Source organism: Tupaia chinensis, unplaced genomic scaffold (genome assembly GCF_000334495.1).
Source record: "Tupaia chinensis unplaced genomic scaffold, TupChi_1.0 Scaffold000520_1, whole genome shotgun sequence".
NCBI lineage: Eukaryota > Metazoa > Chordata > Mammalia > Scandentia > Tupaiidae > Tupaia > Tupaia belangeri.
Genome location: NW_006160033.1, coordinates 714,815 through 731,383, shown reverse-complemented (window position 1 = coordinate 731,383; position 16,569 = coordinate 714,815). Strand labels below are relative to the sequence as shown.

Here is a 16,569-nt window from a genome sequence, read left to right as displayed (position 1 = left end):
CCGCCCCCCACCAGGGAGGATGGCCACGCTGCAATCCCTTCTCCTCCATTCTCCTCTCAGGATCTTGGGCACGCACACACACACACACGCCTGATGTGAGTTTAAATCACCAGGTCCGGGACTCGAACCATGGTCAACTACATGGGAGTCCAGTGATGCAGCCATTATCTGCTGGTCCCGTGGCATTACCATCTTTACAAAAACACAAAATTATAAGAACACAAACTTTAGTAATGTCACAGGTGGAAAGGGGCTCATTAACAAATCCAATTGTTGCTTTAAAAATTACAAATAGGGGGAACCAACAGTTAGCATAATGGCTATGTCGCTGGACTCCCACGTAGTCGACCACGGTTCGCGTCCCGGATCCAGTGGCATAAAAATCACGCCGGGCGCGTGTGTGTGCATGCCCAAGATCCCAAGAGGAGAATGGAGAAGAAAGGATTGCGGCGTGGCTATACCCTCTGGGGGATGATTTCTCGCTTTCTGTCTCTATGTCTCTCTCTGTCTGTCTGGCGAGTGCACATGCCCTATAGCAAAAACCTCTCCCCCCCAAAAAAAAAATTAAATAAATAAAAAATTACAAACAGGAATAAAGGTCAAAAGATTAGATAGTCACAGATATAAACCACTATGTAAACCAAATATGACAATTAGACAGATACACTCACTTTTTAGTAAAAAACACCATTATCTATTTGATCAAGAAGAAACTGAAGTTAAGTTTAAAATCCTGTAAAATGATTAAGACAAACTCCAAACTTAGCTATATACCAGAACAAAGCCCAGCACTATTTCAAGGAATAAGACAAAATCTAAGATCCAACAACATAAAAGTGATAAAACAAATATCCAATTAAAAATTACCAGGCATGTAAGGAAGCAGGAAAATATGACCCATAACTAGGAAAAATTTTTTCTCCATAGCAAAAGAATAAAAAAGTGAGATAATGGAACTAGAAGAAAAAGATATTGAAAAAGCTATTAAAAATGAACCCTATATGTTCAAGAAGGCAAAAGAAAATTTTAATAGCAACTATTCTTAGATGATACGTGGAACTGAAAAATACCTATAATGAGTAATTCATTGATGGGATTTGTAAACTTAGACACTAAAAAAAAGAAATATATAACAGAAAAAAATAGCAATGAAAACTAACTAAAATAAACACACAAATGAATAGTACACCAAGTGACCTAAAAGACAATATAAAGAGGTCCATTATATACATAATTAAAGACTCGAAGAACAGAAGAGGAAGAAAGAGGTTAAAAGAAGAGAAGAGTTACAAGGAATAATGGCCAATTTTTTCCTAATTTTGACAAAAATCACACCTCAATAGGTCCAAGAGGCTCATAAACTCTAAAATAAGAGTAATAGGAGACCTCTTGTTAGAAATTGGTAATAGCCAAGAAAAGGTGGGAGAGGTGTCTTTAAAATATTGGAGGACAAAAGGAAGAAAAAAAATGATGGGGGCCAATAGGTGGCATGGTGATTAAGCCGCTGGATCCCACATGGGTGACTTCACAGTTCAAGTCCTGGACCTTGGTGGCTTGAAAATGCACTGTGTGCATGTATGTGCACTGGAAATCCAAAGAGGAGAATAGAGGAAAAGGAATTGCAGGATGGTCATGCCCCCAAGGGGTGATTTCTCACTTTTCCTTTTTTTCTCTCTCTCAGGAATGCACATGTCCTATAGCAAAAACCTAAAAAATTAATTTAAAAAAAAAGGACACTAGCAAATAGAATACTATACCAGAAAAAACAGCTTTCAAAAACAAAGGAAAAATAAAGGCTTTCAGATATACAATAGCTAGAAGAATTCATTATAAGCATGCCTGTACTACAATATATATTAAAGGAAGTTCTTCAAGCAAAGAAAAAGATTTAGATCTACAGGGACCAGCAGTTGGTGTAATGGGTATGTCACTGGACTCCCATGTAGTCAACCATGGTAAGAGTCTCAGACCCAGGGGCTTAAACTCATGCTGGGCGTGTGTGCATGCATGCCCAAGATCCCCAGAGGAGAATGGAGGAGAAGGAGCTGCAGCGTGGCTGTCCCCCCTGGGGGGGTGGTGATTTCTCACTTTCTGTCTCTCTGTCTCTCTCTGTCTTTCTGGCAAATGCACAAGCCCTATAGCAAAAACCTCTCAAAAAAATTAAAAAAAGAAATTCAGATTTACACAAAGAATGAGAAGTATAAGAAGTAATAAATATAAAAGACTTCTTTGTCATTATTAAATTTCTTTAAAAGATAATAAAAAGAATGATGATATTTGATCGAAATGCACAGGAATCAACCCAAGAGTTATTAACAACCCAACCTAAACAAGTTGAGCAATAAAATGAAGAACATTATTATTATTATTTATTTAAAGAGTTATTTTAACTTTTTTTATTTTTTATTATTATCATCATTATTATTTTCCAGTCTGATCAGAGAGAGACAGAGAGAGAGAGAGACAGAGAGAGAGAGAGAGAGGAAGTGAGATAGCAAGCCACCAGGTCTGAGACTTGAACCGCAGTCAGCCATGTGGGAGTCCAGCGCCTTTAACCACCATGCCACTTATTATTAGATTATAATCCACAGAATGGATAAAATAGGTCCAGATGATATAATTAAGTAAATAAACCAGAAGGAACAGCTCTTCCTTATAGAAGAATTCCACTTAATAAATGGAAAAGAGTAGAAATGAGTAAAATATTTTTACAGAACACTATTAGAATGTAGTAATAATAATTGTTGCAGAGAAGAACCACCAATAGATGCTAAAATTAGTGAGCAAAAAATTAAGAAGAAATAAGATATTTATACAATCTAAAACTAGCACCTCCCAAGATAATTACTGATTAAAAAGAAAAAAAAATTGGGGCCGGCAGATGGTGTACTAGTTAAGGTGTTGGGACTACCATATGGCTGACCACAGCTCGAGTCCCAGATCAGGCACCTTGAAAATCACACCTGGTGCATGTGTGAGTATGTCTAAAATCCTAAGAGAAGAATGGAGGAGAAGGGACTGCAATGTGGCTATCCCCTTGGGGAGTGATTCCTCACTTTCCCTTTTTCTGTCTCTCTCCAGAGAGCACACACGCCCTATGGCAAAAACCTAAAAACAAACAAACGAAAATAAATTTTTTTTTTCTTTTTGTTAGAGGTTTTTGCTATAGGGCATGTGCGCTCCCCAGAAAGACAGAGAAACAGAAAGCGAGACATCACCCCCCTGGGGGGATGGACACGCCACAATCCCTTCTCCTCCATTCTCCTGTCGGGATCTTGGGCACACGCGCACAAGCACCTGGCGTGAATTCAAGCCACTGGGTCCAGGGCTCGAACTGTGGTCAACTACATGGGAGTTCAGCAACATAGCCATTACGCTAACTGCTGGCCCCACAAATTAACTTTCTAATATGGAGAAACACGGCAGAAATCATGTTACCCAAGTAAGTGGTCAGGAAAAAATCACCAGTAAAGAGACTTAGCATTATATATCCCTTCATATAAGTCATCAGAAAGACACCACAATTATCATTGAGGTATTCTTGGCAAAAACATAAGCCCAACTAGTCATAAAAAAAATGAGTTTCTACAGTGCAAAATATCTGAGCAGTACTCTTCTAAAGTATCAATGTCATAACAGAATAGTAAGACTTTAAGTCTTTTAGTTTTTTTCTCTTTCTTTCTTTCTTTGGAGAGCTTTTTGTTACAGGGCGCATGCGGTTGCCAGAACGACAGAGAGAGTCAGAGAGACAAAAAGGGAGAAATCACCCCCAGGGGGGATGGCCACGCCACAATCCCTTCTCCTCCATCCTTCTCTCAGGATCTTAGGCATGCACGCACACGCACCCAGTGTGAGTTTAAGTCACCGGGTCCAGGACTTGAACCGCGGTCAACCACATGAGAGTCCAGCAACATAACCATTACACCAACTGCTCGTCCCATGTCTTTTAGTTTTTGAGATTATCACAGATGAGCAGAGATAACAACTACTGACTACCATATGTAATGTGGGATTCTGGAACAGAAAAATAACTAGTAGAAAAACTGGTGAAACAGAATAAAATTTAAACAGTATTGTGCCAGTGTTAATTTACTGGTTTTTTATCATTATATGATGATTATGTAGGATGTTAGTAGGAGGGGACTGAGCAGAACTTTGCACAGCTGTTAAGTGCTGTGCAAAGGGAACCAGATTCCCATATGGCCAGTCACATTTCCAGATCTCTCATGGCTAATCATGGTTGAATTCTGGCCACAGTGGCTTGAAAAACATTCTAGAGACATGTGCCCAGCATCCTGATGGAAAAACATAGAATAAAAAGGGTTGTGGGGGGCCAATAGGTGGCATGGTGATTAAGGTGTTGGACTCCCACATGGTAGACCGTGCTTTGAGTACTGGACCTAGTGGCTTCCTTTTTCACTTTCCCTCCCTCCCTCCATCCCTCCCTCTCTCTCTCACTCTCTCTGGTGACTATAGCAAATTAAAGAAGAATAATAACATTAAATTAATTCTCTTTTTAAAATTATTTAATTTTATTTATATTATTATTTAATTTGCTATAGGGCACAGGTACTCATCAGAGAGAGACAGAAAGAGAGAGAGAGAAAGAGGAAAAGTGAGAAAGCAAGCTGCCAGGTCTGGGACTTAAATCACAGTTGAGCATGTGGAAGTCCAGCACCTCAATCACTACACCAACTGTTGGCCCCCTAAATAAATAATTCTTTAAAAAAGCGGGGGGATGTCATATTACCAGGGGATGCATTCTCTGTCTCTCTCGTGCATATGTCTTCTGGCACTGAAAAAGAAAGGAAAAACAAAACAAAACAAAACAAATATACATGTATATAAGTGAAGGGTATATGAGAATTCTCTGCACTGGTTTTGAAAGTTTTTCTGAGTCTAATATTTAGTCAAAATGGAAAATATTTAGAGTTAATTTAAGGGCTTTGTTTCTTGCTCATGGGAGAGAAAGATAAACATTTTGAAAAATTTAAAACCACTGGGACCAGCAGTTAGTGTAATGGCTATGTCGCTGGACTCCCACGTAGTCGACCGCGGTTCGAGTCCCGGACCTGGTGGCTTAAAACTCACACCGGGTGCATGTGCGTGCGTGCCCAAGATCCCGAGAGGAGAATGGAGGAGAAGGGATTGCGGCGTGGCCATCCCCCCTGGGGGGTGATTTCTGTCTCTCTGTCTCTCTCTGTCTGTCTGGCAAGCACACATACTCTACAGCAAAATAAAAACTCTCCACACACACACAAAAAAATTAAAACCACTGAAGTGAGATCTGCATCACATAAATAACTGTTTTGTTATTCCTTCTAATAAATGATAACGTTCAAGAATTGAAAACAAATCTATAGCCATCAAGGAACTGCAAATCAAAGCTACAATGACATATCAATTCACACTCACTGAATGACTATAATAAAAAAGACAGATAATACCAAGGATATTGAGGATACAAAGATACTGGAACCCTCACATGCTGCTGGTGAGAATGTAAAATGTTGCAGTCTCTTTGGAAAACAAGTCTGTCTGGTAGTTCCTCAAAATATTAAACACAGAGTTACCATCTGAGTAAGAATTCTACTAAGTAGGTAAATATAACAAAGAGAAATGAAAACAAATGTCCACGTAAAAACTTGTACACAATTTTTATGGTAACAGTATTTGTAATAGTCAAAAACAGAAATAATCCAAATATCTAACTATGAATAAAGTATCATATATTCATACAATGGAGTATTATTCGTCAATAAAAAGGAATAAGAACAGATACATGCTATACTTGGAAAAGCCTTGAAATACCATGCTAAATGAAAGAATCAGTCACAAAAGACCACTTCCTCTACAATTTCACTTATATGAAATGTCCAAAATATGCAAATCTATAGAGATACCAAGTAGATTAAAGTTTGCCTAGGGCTAAGGAGTTGGAAAAAAAAATAGAAGTGACTGATTAAGGTTACAGAGTTTCTTTCTGGTGATTTAGGGGCTTCACCAGTAAAATGCAATACTTTGTGACACAATCCACCATGAGAAGGTTCCCAGTTCAAGCTGGGAGACCTTCCCAAGTATGCTGGGTATAAGCTACCCATGATACAAAGCTAGCTGAAGTCTGCGGGTTGACACTATCAAGGTGCTATCTCTGTCTCACCCTTGGGTTACTTGCTCTCTGTCTCTCTCTTGCTCATGGAAGAAATGAAAATATAAACTTAAAAACATTCTAGAATTGGGACCAGCAAATGACGTAATGGTTTTACCACTGGATTCCCAAGTAGTCAACAGCGGTTCAAGTCCCAGACCCAGCAGCTTGAAACTCAGGCCAGGTGCGTGTGCATGCTCAAGATCCCAAGAGGAAAATGGAGGAGGGTACTGTGGCATGGCCATCCCGTCTCGGGAGTGATTTCTTGCTTTCTGTCTCTGTCTCTCCGACAAGCACACACAGCCTATAATAAAAATTTATCTGAAAAATAAAAGTTCTACAACTGTTTTTGATGGCTATACAACTCTGTAAATCTATTAAAAACCACTGAATTGTACACTTTGAACGTGTAAATTGTACAGTATGTGAATTATATTTCAATTAAGCTATTAACACCCCTACACAAACACACACTCAAATCTGGTGCAATGGCTTTCAATTGCACAGCTTAATCTTTGAAAGCACAGACCTCTTAGATCTTCCAGAGACCACTAACCCAGAATCTATGAGAATGGTACCCACTTTTCCACACCAGTTGGGGGCAGTGTAGTAGAAACAACTGAGATCGAGGTTCAAATTCTGACTTTGCCAACTCCTATATGATCTTCAGTAAATTATCTACTTGCTCTACATTTGCATTTCTTTAGTACAACAGAGAAAAACACATTTCATTGGGTTATTTAATGAAATAATGTATTTAAAGTACACTTGGATAGAACAGTATATGCCATATGACTACTATTTTCAAACAACAGCTCTCTTTATGATGATTATGGTATTTTTATTGGAACTTGTTTCCTAAAAGGAGACAGATAATACAGGCTTGCTTTCTTTCTTTTTTTTTTTTTTTTTTTTTTCCTTTAACTGACAGAGGGTGTGTGAAAGAAGGGGTGGAGGAAACAGTCCCTAATGGAGAGTATAGTCAGGCCTTGATCATTTTTTCCTCCACTTGTCCATTTCTGTCAGGATGTGAGGCATACATACATATGTACCAGCATGTTTTTCAAGCGATGGGGTCAAGATATGATCCACAGGTGGCAATGTGGGGATCCAGCTTTGTATGTACAGCCTTTAACTGATGCACTATGGAGCCAAGATGCCTATATGTTCGCCCAAAATTAATGCATCTAAGTTAAACCTTGTAAATTATAACTCTTTATAAGAAACATTCATATATATATATATATATATATATATATATATATATAGAGAGAGAGAGAGAGAGAGAGAGAGAGAGAGAGAGATAATGACCAAAAAACTTTTTTCTTAAACATTTGCCATTGGGTGTGTATACTCACCTGAGAAAGCAAGACAGTGGGAAGGAAAGTGAGAAATCATTCCCCACAGGCATGGCCATGCTACAATCCCTTCTGCTCCATTCTCCTCCTGGGATTTTTGGGCATGTACATGCACACACAGCCAATGTGATTTTTCTTTTCTTTTTAAAAACATATTTTATTTAACTTTATTTAGTTTTAATTTAATTGGAGAAGGAGAGACAGAGAGAGATAAAGTAAGCTGCCAGGGCCGGGACTCAAACTGCAGTCAGTCATATGGGAGTCCAGTGTCTTTAATCACCACGCCACCTGCCAGAACCCCCTCAGTGTGATTTTTAAGCTGCTGGGTCCAGGACTTGAACTGCAGTTGACCATGTGGGAATCCAGCACTTTAACTACCACACTACCTAATGGCCCCCAAATTATAGTTTTAAAAGCAGTTCACTTTCTAACACTCTGCTTGGAATAAAATAAACATTTATGACATTATCATTTTTACAAAAATATAAAAACTACTAGAACACACACTTTAGTAACATCACAGGTGGTAGGAGAGGGTTCATTAACAAATTCAATGGTTGTTTAAAAAATTATAAACTTGGGAATAAAAAAGTTCAAAATATTAGGTAACCAAAAAATACAAATCACTTCCATAAAATATGGCAACTTAAAAAGACACATTTACTGGGGCCAGTGGGTGGCATGGTGGTTAAGGCGCTGGACTCCCACATGGCCGACTGTGGTTAGAGTCCCGGACTCAAGGGCTTGAAAATCTCACCAGGCACATGTGCAGGTGTGCCCAAAATCCCAGGAGAAGAGTGAATTGTGGGTGTGGCCATCCTCCTCAAGGGACGATTTCTCAATTTCCTTCTTACTATCTCTCTCTGACTCCCCTGGGCAAGTGCATGTTACTTTGCCAAAAATCTAAGGAAAAAAGATATATTTACTGTTTAGTAATAAATGCTACATCTGTAAGCTCAAGAACAAACCTAAGTTAAATTTAAAATCCTGTGAAATAAAACAGACAGACAGAGACAGAGAGACAGAAAGCAAGAAATCATCCCCCAGGGGGGAGGGCCATGCCGTAATCTCTTCTTCTCTATTCTCCTCTCGGGATCTTGGGCATGCACGCACACGCGCCCAGCGTGAGTTTAAGCCACTGGGTCCGGGTCGCAAACCACAGTCGACTACGTGGGAGTCCAGTGACATAGCCATTACGCTAACTGCTGGTCCCCCAAGATATTTAGATTCTTAATTCCCAGGTGATTTGATAGCATTGGTATGGAAATAAGTCCTTAAAGAGAGACTCATGAATTAAAGACAAACTTTTAGGACTGACTGTATTACATGTACAAAAAAAAAAAAAAAGGAAATAACACTTCATATTTCTATACATAAATTTAGCATTTCCTTCTTTGATGGCCTATAATAATTCTGCTCCACAATGAGCCATACATGCACATCAAATTTTGACTGCATCTGGTACTAAAACAAGTCATTCAACAACCACATTCGTGGGCCAGCAAGCAGCACAGTGGTTAAGGTGCTGGACTCCAACATGGCTGACTGCACCTTTAGTCCCAGACTTAGCAACTTGTTTTCTCCCTTTCCCTTTCTCTCTGTCTGTCTCTCTCTCTCTGGTGAGTACACATGCCCTACAATAAATTCAATAATAATAACAACAAATTAAATAAATTCTTAAAAAAAAAAAATCATATACATTCCTATGGGAAGACATGGAATGGAACATTTCTACCCAGAAATTCTTGGGAACATTTTAGTATCTCACGTATGAAATATACTTTTTAAGTATATGAGAAACCTACCATGGATTTTTCTATACATCTAATATAACTAAAATTAAATTAAGATTTTAAATGTGTGGTTTGGGTTAAATATAATAGAACAACAAACCTAAAATTTAAATTGCTTCTTTTTTTAACAATTATTTTATTCAACATTATTTATTATTATTATTTTCCAGTTTGATCATCCAGAGAGAGAGAGAGAAAGTGAGAAAGCAAGCCACCAGGTCGGAGACTCAAACCGTAGTCAGCCATGTGGGAATGTCCAGCACCTTAACCACCATGCCACCTGCAGGTCCCTAAGCCCCTTCTTTTTCAAAGCTAAACAAAATTTTAAAGCAGTCACAATGTTATACTCCTGAAAAGCTGCAGAGTCTAAAATCACAAACATTTCCTTGGTCACCCATTGTTAAGACCAGTGTTCACAAAGCAACAGTACATATTTCGTCTTTTATTCAGCATCAAATAAATTTCCTTAACACAAAAAAAGAAACTTCTCTTAAAAGTTTATATAATCAACTTTTTAGGAAGATTTTTTTAAACTCTTATAAAAGGACCCTCAAAGACTATACCTTTATCACTTTTTCAAAATTGACGTTACTTTTTCAAGCGTTTCATAAATTTTTCCATAAAATATCAGGACAACTGACTTATTTACACATGTATAGTCCCTATTTTCCCCCCATAGCCTTTTAAAATATTTTGTTTCAGTACAATTTAATGTTCAATACAAGAATGGAATTAAATCTACCAAAATTCTAACTGTACTTATAAATGTAACTTTTTTCTACCTTTCTGTATTTGTGGATTATTTTCAAAGAAACATTAAGTTCTTTCAAAATGAAACAAAAATCTCTTCTGTTTTCTGATACTGCTTTTTTACTAGGCTCTCATATGTCAAAACTTTTGTGGTAAATTTGGTAGTAAGTGATGTAAATTTGGGGCCAGCAGATGGTGTAATGGTTACATTGCTAGATTCCCATGTAGTGGAGCACGGTTTGAGTCTCAGACATGGTGGCTTAAAAACTCATGCCAGGCATGAGTGCATGAGTGCCCAAAATTCCGAGAGGAGAATGGAAGCGAAGGGATTGCTGCATGACCATCTCCTCTGGGGGATGATGTTCTTACTTTCTGTCTCTCTCTTTCTCCAGCAAGCACATGTGCCCTATAGAAAAAAAAAAAAAAAAAAAACTCTTTAAAAAAAGTGATGTGAATTTATTTTTAATTATTATTTTTTAGAGAAATTTATGTTATAGGGTGTATATGCTCAACAGAGAGAAAGACAAAGACAGAAAGAGAAAAAGTGAGAAAACATCCCCCCTCCAGGGATGGCTATGCCACAATCCTTTCTCTTTGGGATCTTGGGCACGTATGCATACATGCCAGACACAAGTTTCAAGCCATCAGGTCTGGGACTTGAAACACAGTCAGACAGACATGTGAGAGTCCAGTGCCTTAACCACTATGCAAATCACTGGTCCCATGAATTTAAATATTTTTCAGATAAAGATGGAAAAGTCAGAGAATGGGAAAAATGTAGCTTTAATATAGCTCATACGATTATACAGAAAAAAATTTTTAGAAGAGGTGGCAACAACCAAAAATTAGGTAAATACCTTTTCTCTATCAAATTTACCTTTTCTCTAATAAAGATTAGCAAATTAGGTTTATGTGAAAAAAATCTAATTACATTTATTTTCTAAACTCTAAGCCATGTACTATAGACATTGCTAAAAATTGAACAATTAAAGGAACCATACAGAAGATGGAATTTAGAAATAAGCTGTTTTTAGGTAATTAGTAGGTATTTTCGGATATGGAAAAAAGCACTTAAAAATTATGTAGCATTAAAAAATACGGTAAATAATATGAATAATCCAAGGCCTCTTACCAATTTCAGCAGGTAGTTGTTTGATTTTGTTCTCTCGAATGCTAAGCATGATGAGTTTTGGCAGGTTTTTTATGTCCTTTTCCACAGTAGTTATACGATTAAAGCGAAGGTATAGAGTAGTGAGGGAATCTAGCCTATATACCACTGAAGGAATTTCTCTCAGTTTATTATGTCGTAAATCAAGCATCCGTAGCTTCTTCAAGTTATCAAGAGAGTCAGGCAAACTGGTAAGTGAATTTTCACTTAAAGCCAGTGTCATGAGATTTACTAGACAGCCCACCTCTGCTGGGAGGGACTGCAATTTGTTACTGTATAAATAAAGTTCTGTTAATTGAGTCAACTCTTTGATTGATGTCGGCAATATATGTATAGACCTCTTGGATAAGTCCAAACGCATTGAATTCTCTTCCCGGCATTTGTTGAGCTCTTTAATTACCTCTGCATTGCTGGATTTTTTCCTAGTACCAGGAGCTGGATTTGGCCGTTTGATAGTATTGTCAACTGAAAAAGCCACCCCAGGTTGGGCAGCACTGGAGTCTTTCTTTCCGTCTTTGGTATTCCCTTTGGTCTTAGGTTCTTTTTCTTTGCTTTCTTTCCCAAAACCTCCAGAGGCTTTTGCCTCCTTTTCTCTTTCCTTGGCTGATGGTACTTTGGGATCTTTCTCTTTAGAGTCTTTTTCTTTTCCTAAACTACTACTCATGGTGACTTAAGTTTGGACAAAAACTACATGAACTTCTTTTATTTGCCAGTAACTGGAATTCAAAGATGAAGAGACAAAGATCCTATACAATCAGAAAGGTGTTGGCTTGAAGAAGTAATCAGCACGAAGTAATATCCATCTGTTACATGTTGGATCTAAATGCGCTATGCCCATTTCTGATAACTCATTCCAACTGGTATAATGGTGCTGGCAATGAATAATTCATTAGAATTCCTGAAATATAATATAGAGAGAATATTACTTTAGATTATAAAGTACATTAAGTAATTAGGCTTAGAAAAAAACTTACTGCAGTTTGACATTTTTCTATAATTTTGTACAGTAAATATTTATTGAATACCCTGTATTACACAAAATCCATTGAAAGGTACAAAAATGAATAAGGTGGGTCCAACCTTCAAGGAACTTTAATTTTAATAAGAAGAGGTAAGAAAAAAATAGGTTATTACTATGGTATTACTATGCTATTAACTGTAAGAGCTAAAAAGTGGGAAAAATCATAATAGCTGCTAAAATTATAAATGTTTTCTATGTTCAAGCACGGTAATAGAAATTTACAACTACCAATTCAATTTATTTAATACATATTAATAGCCCTATGAGATAAATTGTTATCTCCATTTTATACACTGAGGCACAGAAATATTTTTAACTAACTTTGTCATCTTGGAAAAGCCAATATTCCAATTTGATAGTATTTCTCCACAGCCTATATTCCTCACCACTATACTAAAACTGCTCTGTCTGCAACTAATTGCCAAATAGCTTAAGATGAGAAAAGATTTCAAAAGGGTTGATAAGTAGAATGGAGAGCAGTCTGGTAGAACAACAAAATAAAGTGACATACAGGACCATCAGGTGGTATGATCCTTAAGGTGCTGGACTCCCATATGGTTGACCGTGGCTTGAGTCCTGGACCTAGAGACTTGAAAATCATACCAGGCACATATGTGTGCGTCCCCAAAATCCCAGGAGGAGAACAAAAGAGAGGGATTGCTGCACGATCATCCCCCAAGGCACTGTCAACAAATTTAGGTCTTTTTTTTTTTAAATCACTTTAACTCACTTTCCTCTCACTGACTCTCTCTAATGAGTGCATGTGTCTTATGGCAGAAACATTAAAGAAAACACACACACACACACACACACACACACACAAAACAACCCAGAGATATTAGGTATTGTAGAACAAGTTTCGTTTTTCTTTTTCTTTTTTTGCTATAGGGCACGTGCATTTGCGAGACAGAAAGTGAGAAATCACCCCTGGGGGTGGTGGTGGTGGCCAATCCTTTCTCCTCCATTCTCCTCTTGGGATCTTGGGCACACACACACCCGGCGTGAGTTTTAAGCCACTAGGTCCGGGAATCGAACCATGGTTGACTACATGGGAGTCCAGCAACAGCGATTACGCTAACTGCTGGTCCCAAACAAGTTTATTTTCTTAAAAAGAAAACTAGGAAAGAAAAAAATTAAGAAAAGTTTCGGCTCACTTAAATTTTAAATTAGATTTTAAAATATTTAAAATTATTCTTAAATAAATAATAAACTTAAATTGTAAGACATTTTTGAGAGAGTTAAAAATAATGCTCTTTAATAAACTGTAAAGTTATATGTAATCTAATGTAATATAAAGAAGATTATGATGATAATAAAAAAAATCAAAAAAAAAAATAATAATGCTCTTAACACACAACTGGCATTTTTTAAAGAGTGAATTCCTTAATCTCCTATCCTGTTTCTCAAACTTCCCTAATAATAATAAAAAAAAAAACTAAAAACAAACAAAAACCCATAAACTGGAATATTTGTTTAAAAATATAAATTCTCACAGCTGGCAGGTGACATGGTGGTTAAGGGCACTGGACTCCCACATGGCCGACCATGGTTGAAGTCCCAGACCTGGCGGTTTGCTTTCTCACTTTCTCTCTCTCTGTTCCTCTCTGGTCAAAATTTAAAATAAATAAAATAAAGTTAAATAAAATAATTCTTTTATATATATATGTGTGTGTATATATACACACATATAGATATAGATATAGATATATCCCCCCTCTCCCCAGGCTCTATCTGAAATCACTGAATAAGAACCTTTAGGGAATGGGTCTAGGAAACTTTATAAAAATAACAAATGCCTCAGCAAATGCTTATCAAGGTTTGGAAACACTCTATCTGACCAAATATAAGATTTGAGCAATAAACATATTTAATATTATATTTCTCAAATAATGAAGGATGCAGATCAAGTGTAGATCAAGAAAGAAATTGTATTTAAATGAGAAAAATAAGTTACTAATAATATAAAGTTCTTGTTGAAGTCTAAAATTATTTCTCATGATCTTTAAATATGATCCAATATATCTGAAGTTCAGACTACCAATACTTGAGTCATTTGATGGTTTTATTGTAGTAGTGACAGATTTGTACTATTTGAAACCACATACTCATCCTGCAGCTCTTATACCTAATGATAATTTGTTGGTATAGAGCTTAGTCTTTGTTCAGAAAAACTTAACTAGTCAGAGAATAAAAATTTGGACCTCGACATTATTACTATGATTTGCTTAAATGAATCAACTAACTAACCAAGCTTTGCTATTAACTAAGAAATTTCACATTCAGTAAAGATTATTTTGTCCATGAGAACTAACAAATGACTTGACAGCTCAATTCAGACCTGAATCTGGTGACAATGACAAACTTTAGGTAAAAAAATATTGAGAGTAATCTTTGATGTTTCTTAAAAATACTAATTCAGCAAGTTTGTTTGTTTTTAAATCACTTTAACTCTATACAGTTTTGAGGGACAGCTACACTGTCATAAAATTTGAATCTGATACCCACTTATGTAATAAAATACACTTAAAACGCTTAAAAAAACTCAGCAAGACAAAGTATGAAATTGCATCAATAATTAAATTGCAGCTGGCACTGGTGTTTTTACACTGGGATCTTTACCATAGCAGATGACTCTTACTTCTTACCACCTAATAGTTACCCTTTATGGAGTACTTGATGTGGGTTTTTTTTAATATTGGGTTGTTGGAAAAGTCATGACACATAGGAAAAAATACATCATGGCTTTTCCGACAATATTATTTCATGTTCTCACAACCACATCTCAAGGACAATAGTAAACAAATTTTCCTAATTATAACCATGTTAGCTCCCTTAAACTGATTTTACCATTAGTCCAAAACGACACCAAATAAGAAATTACCAACACAACTTGTTAGAGGTCCAAGTTGATGGAAGTGTTCTCTGGCATATAGTTATGTTCTAAACTAGCAAACTCTCGATTCCAAAGTCCTAAGTAGAAGAGTTCCTCTATTTTCGACTTATAGATGAGAAAATTGAGACACTAAAGGCAGCTATCTAATAAGTGGCTGAGGAAAAATCAAAACTAGGTGTGCCTAACTCTAAAGCCCATGTATACTCTTTCACCTACCCCACACTTAATTTTAAAGATAAGCATCTAAATTATCATTCTATGAGGATATTGATTACAATAAACTTAGGCCTCCTAATTCTATAAGGATGTTGATTACAATTAACTTAGGCCTCCACTATCTTCTAAGTCAGGCACTAGCAAACTTTTCCTCCAAAAGGCCAGATACTTCAGGCTTTATAGCCAGGTCAGTCCGTTGCAGGTACTCAACTCTGTCATCTTAGCATGAAAGCAGCCATAAACAATACATACATGAATAGGAATAGTTGTGTTTCAATAAATCTTTATTAAAATAGGCCTCAAACTGAATTTGGACAGAAGGCAACAGTCTGTCAACTCCTGTGCTTAGTCACTCACTGTTTCAGGCTTTAAGTCACTTGTTTCAGGAACTATATTTTACGCAAATTAGACATAAGAAGTAAAAATAGTTTTCCTTCCTCTTGTAATATACTCACATTACATATGGTTATTTCCAAAATTGAAGAGGGTCAGAAGGAAGATGAAAGTGAGAAATCACTAATCTGTTAAGATTTTTTTCTTGGTCTTTTTTTTTTTTTTTTTAAGAGGTTTTTCCTATAGGGCGCGTGTGCTCGCCAGACAGAGACAGAAAGCGAAAAATCACCCCCTGAGGGGATGGCCAGGCCGCAATCCCTTCTCCTCCATTCTCCTCTTGGGATCTGGGGTACACGCGCACACACACACACGCCCGGTGTGAGTTTTAAGCCACTGGGTCCGGGACGCAAACTGCGGTCGACTAGTGACATAGCCATTATGCTAACTGCTGGTCTCAAGATTTTTTTCTTGGCCTTAAGACAGTAATGATAACTACCACATATAATAACAGCTATTTACTTTAAAATCACATCCATAGATCATATCCACTAAATATATCCTTGTGTTGTATCTTCAGTGCAGATATGAAAGCTTTACAATATCAGAAATTAAATTACAATGGATGGAACTTCAAGTTCCAGACAAGATGGAATAGCCCCATTATATCCTGTTCATTCCACTAATTACAACCTAAAATCCAAAAATAATAAACCAACTAGAAGACCCTGAAAGTTGAAAAAAGAAAGTAGACTGACTAGGGATCTTGGGACTCAAAGGCTGAGCTGATGGTGAGTTCCCCGGGTTGTTTTGTTTTTTGTTTTTGTTTTTAAATCATATATACCAGCCTAGGCAGTAAAGAAGACCACAACCAAAAAACATCAATAGGCAC

At 36.9% G+C, this 16,569-nt stretch overlaps 1 protein-coding gene across 3 annotated transcripts in view; it reads right to left on the bottom strand.

Annotated features, from left to right (window-relative positions):
- The window catches only part of SHOC2 (SHOC2 leucine rich repeat scaffold protein), a 115,891-nt gene that overhangs the window by 48,614 nt on the left and 50,708 nt on the right, over window positions 1–16,569 (bottom strand). For all 3 annotated transcript variants that reach the window (XM_006156861.3, XM_006156859.3, XM_006156860.3), the window contains exon 2: window positions 11,182–12,115. In XM_006156861.3, the coding sequence (XP_006156923.1) occupies window positions 11,182–11,881 (700 nt within the window). In that variant the 5' untranslated portion in view covers window positions 11,882–12,115. The remainder of the gene's footprint in view (window positions 1–11,181; window positions 12,116–16,569) is intronic.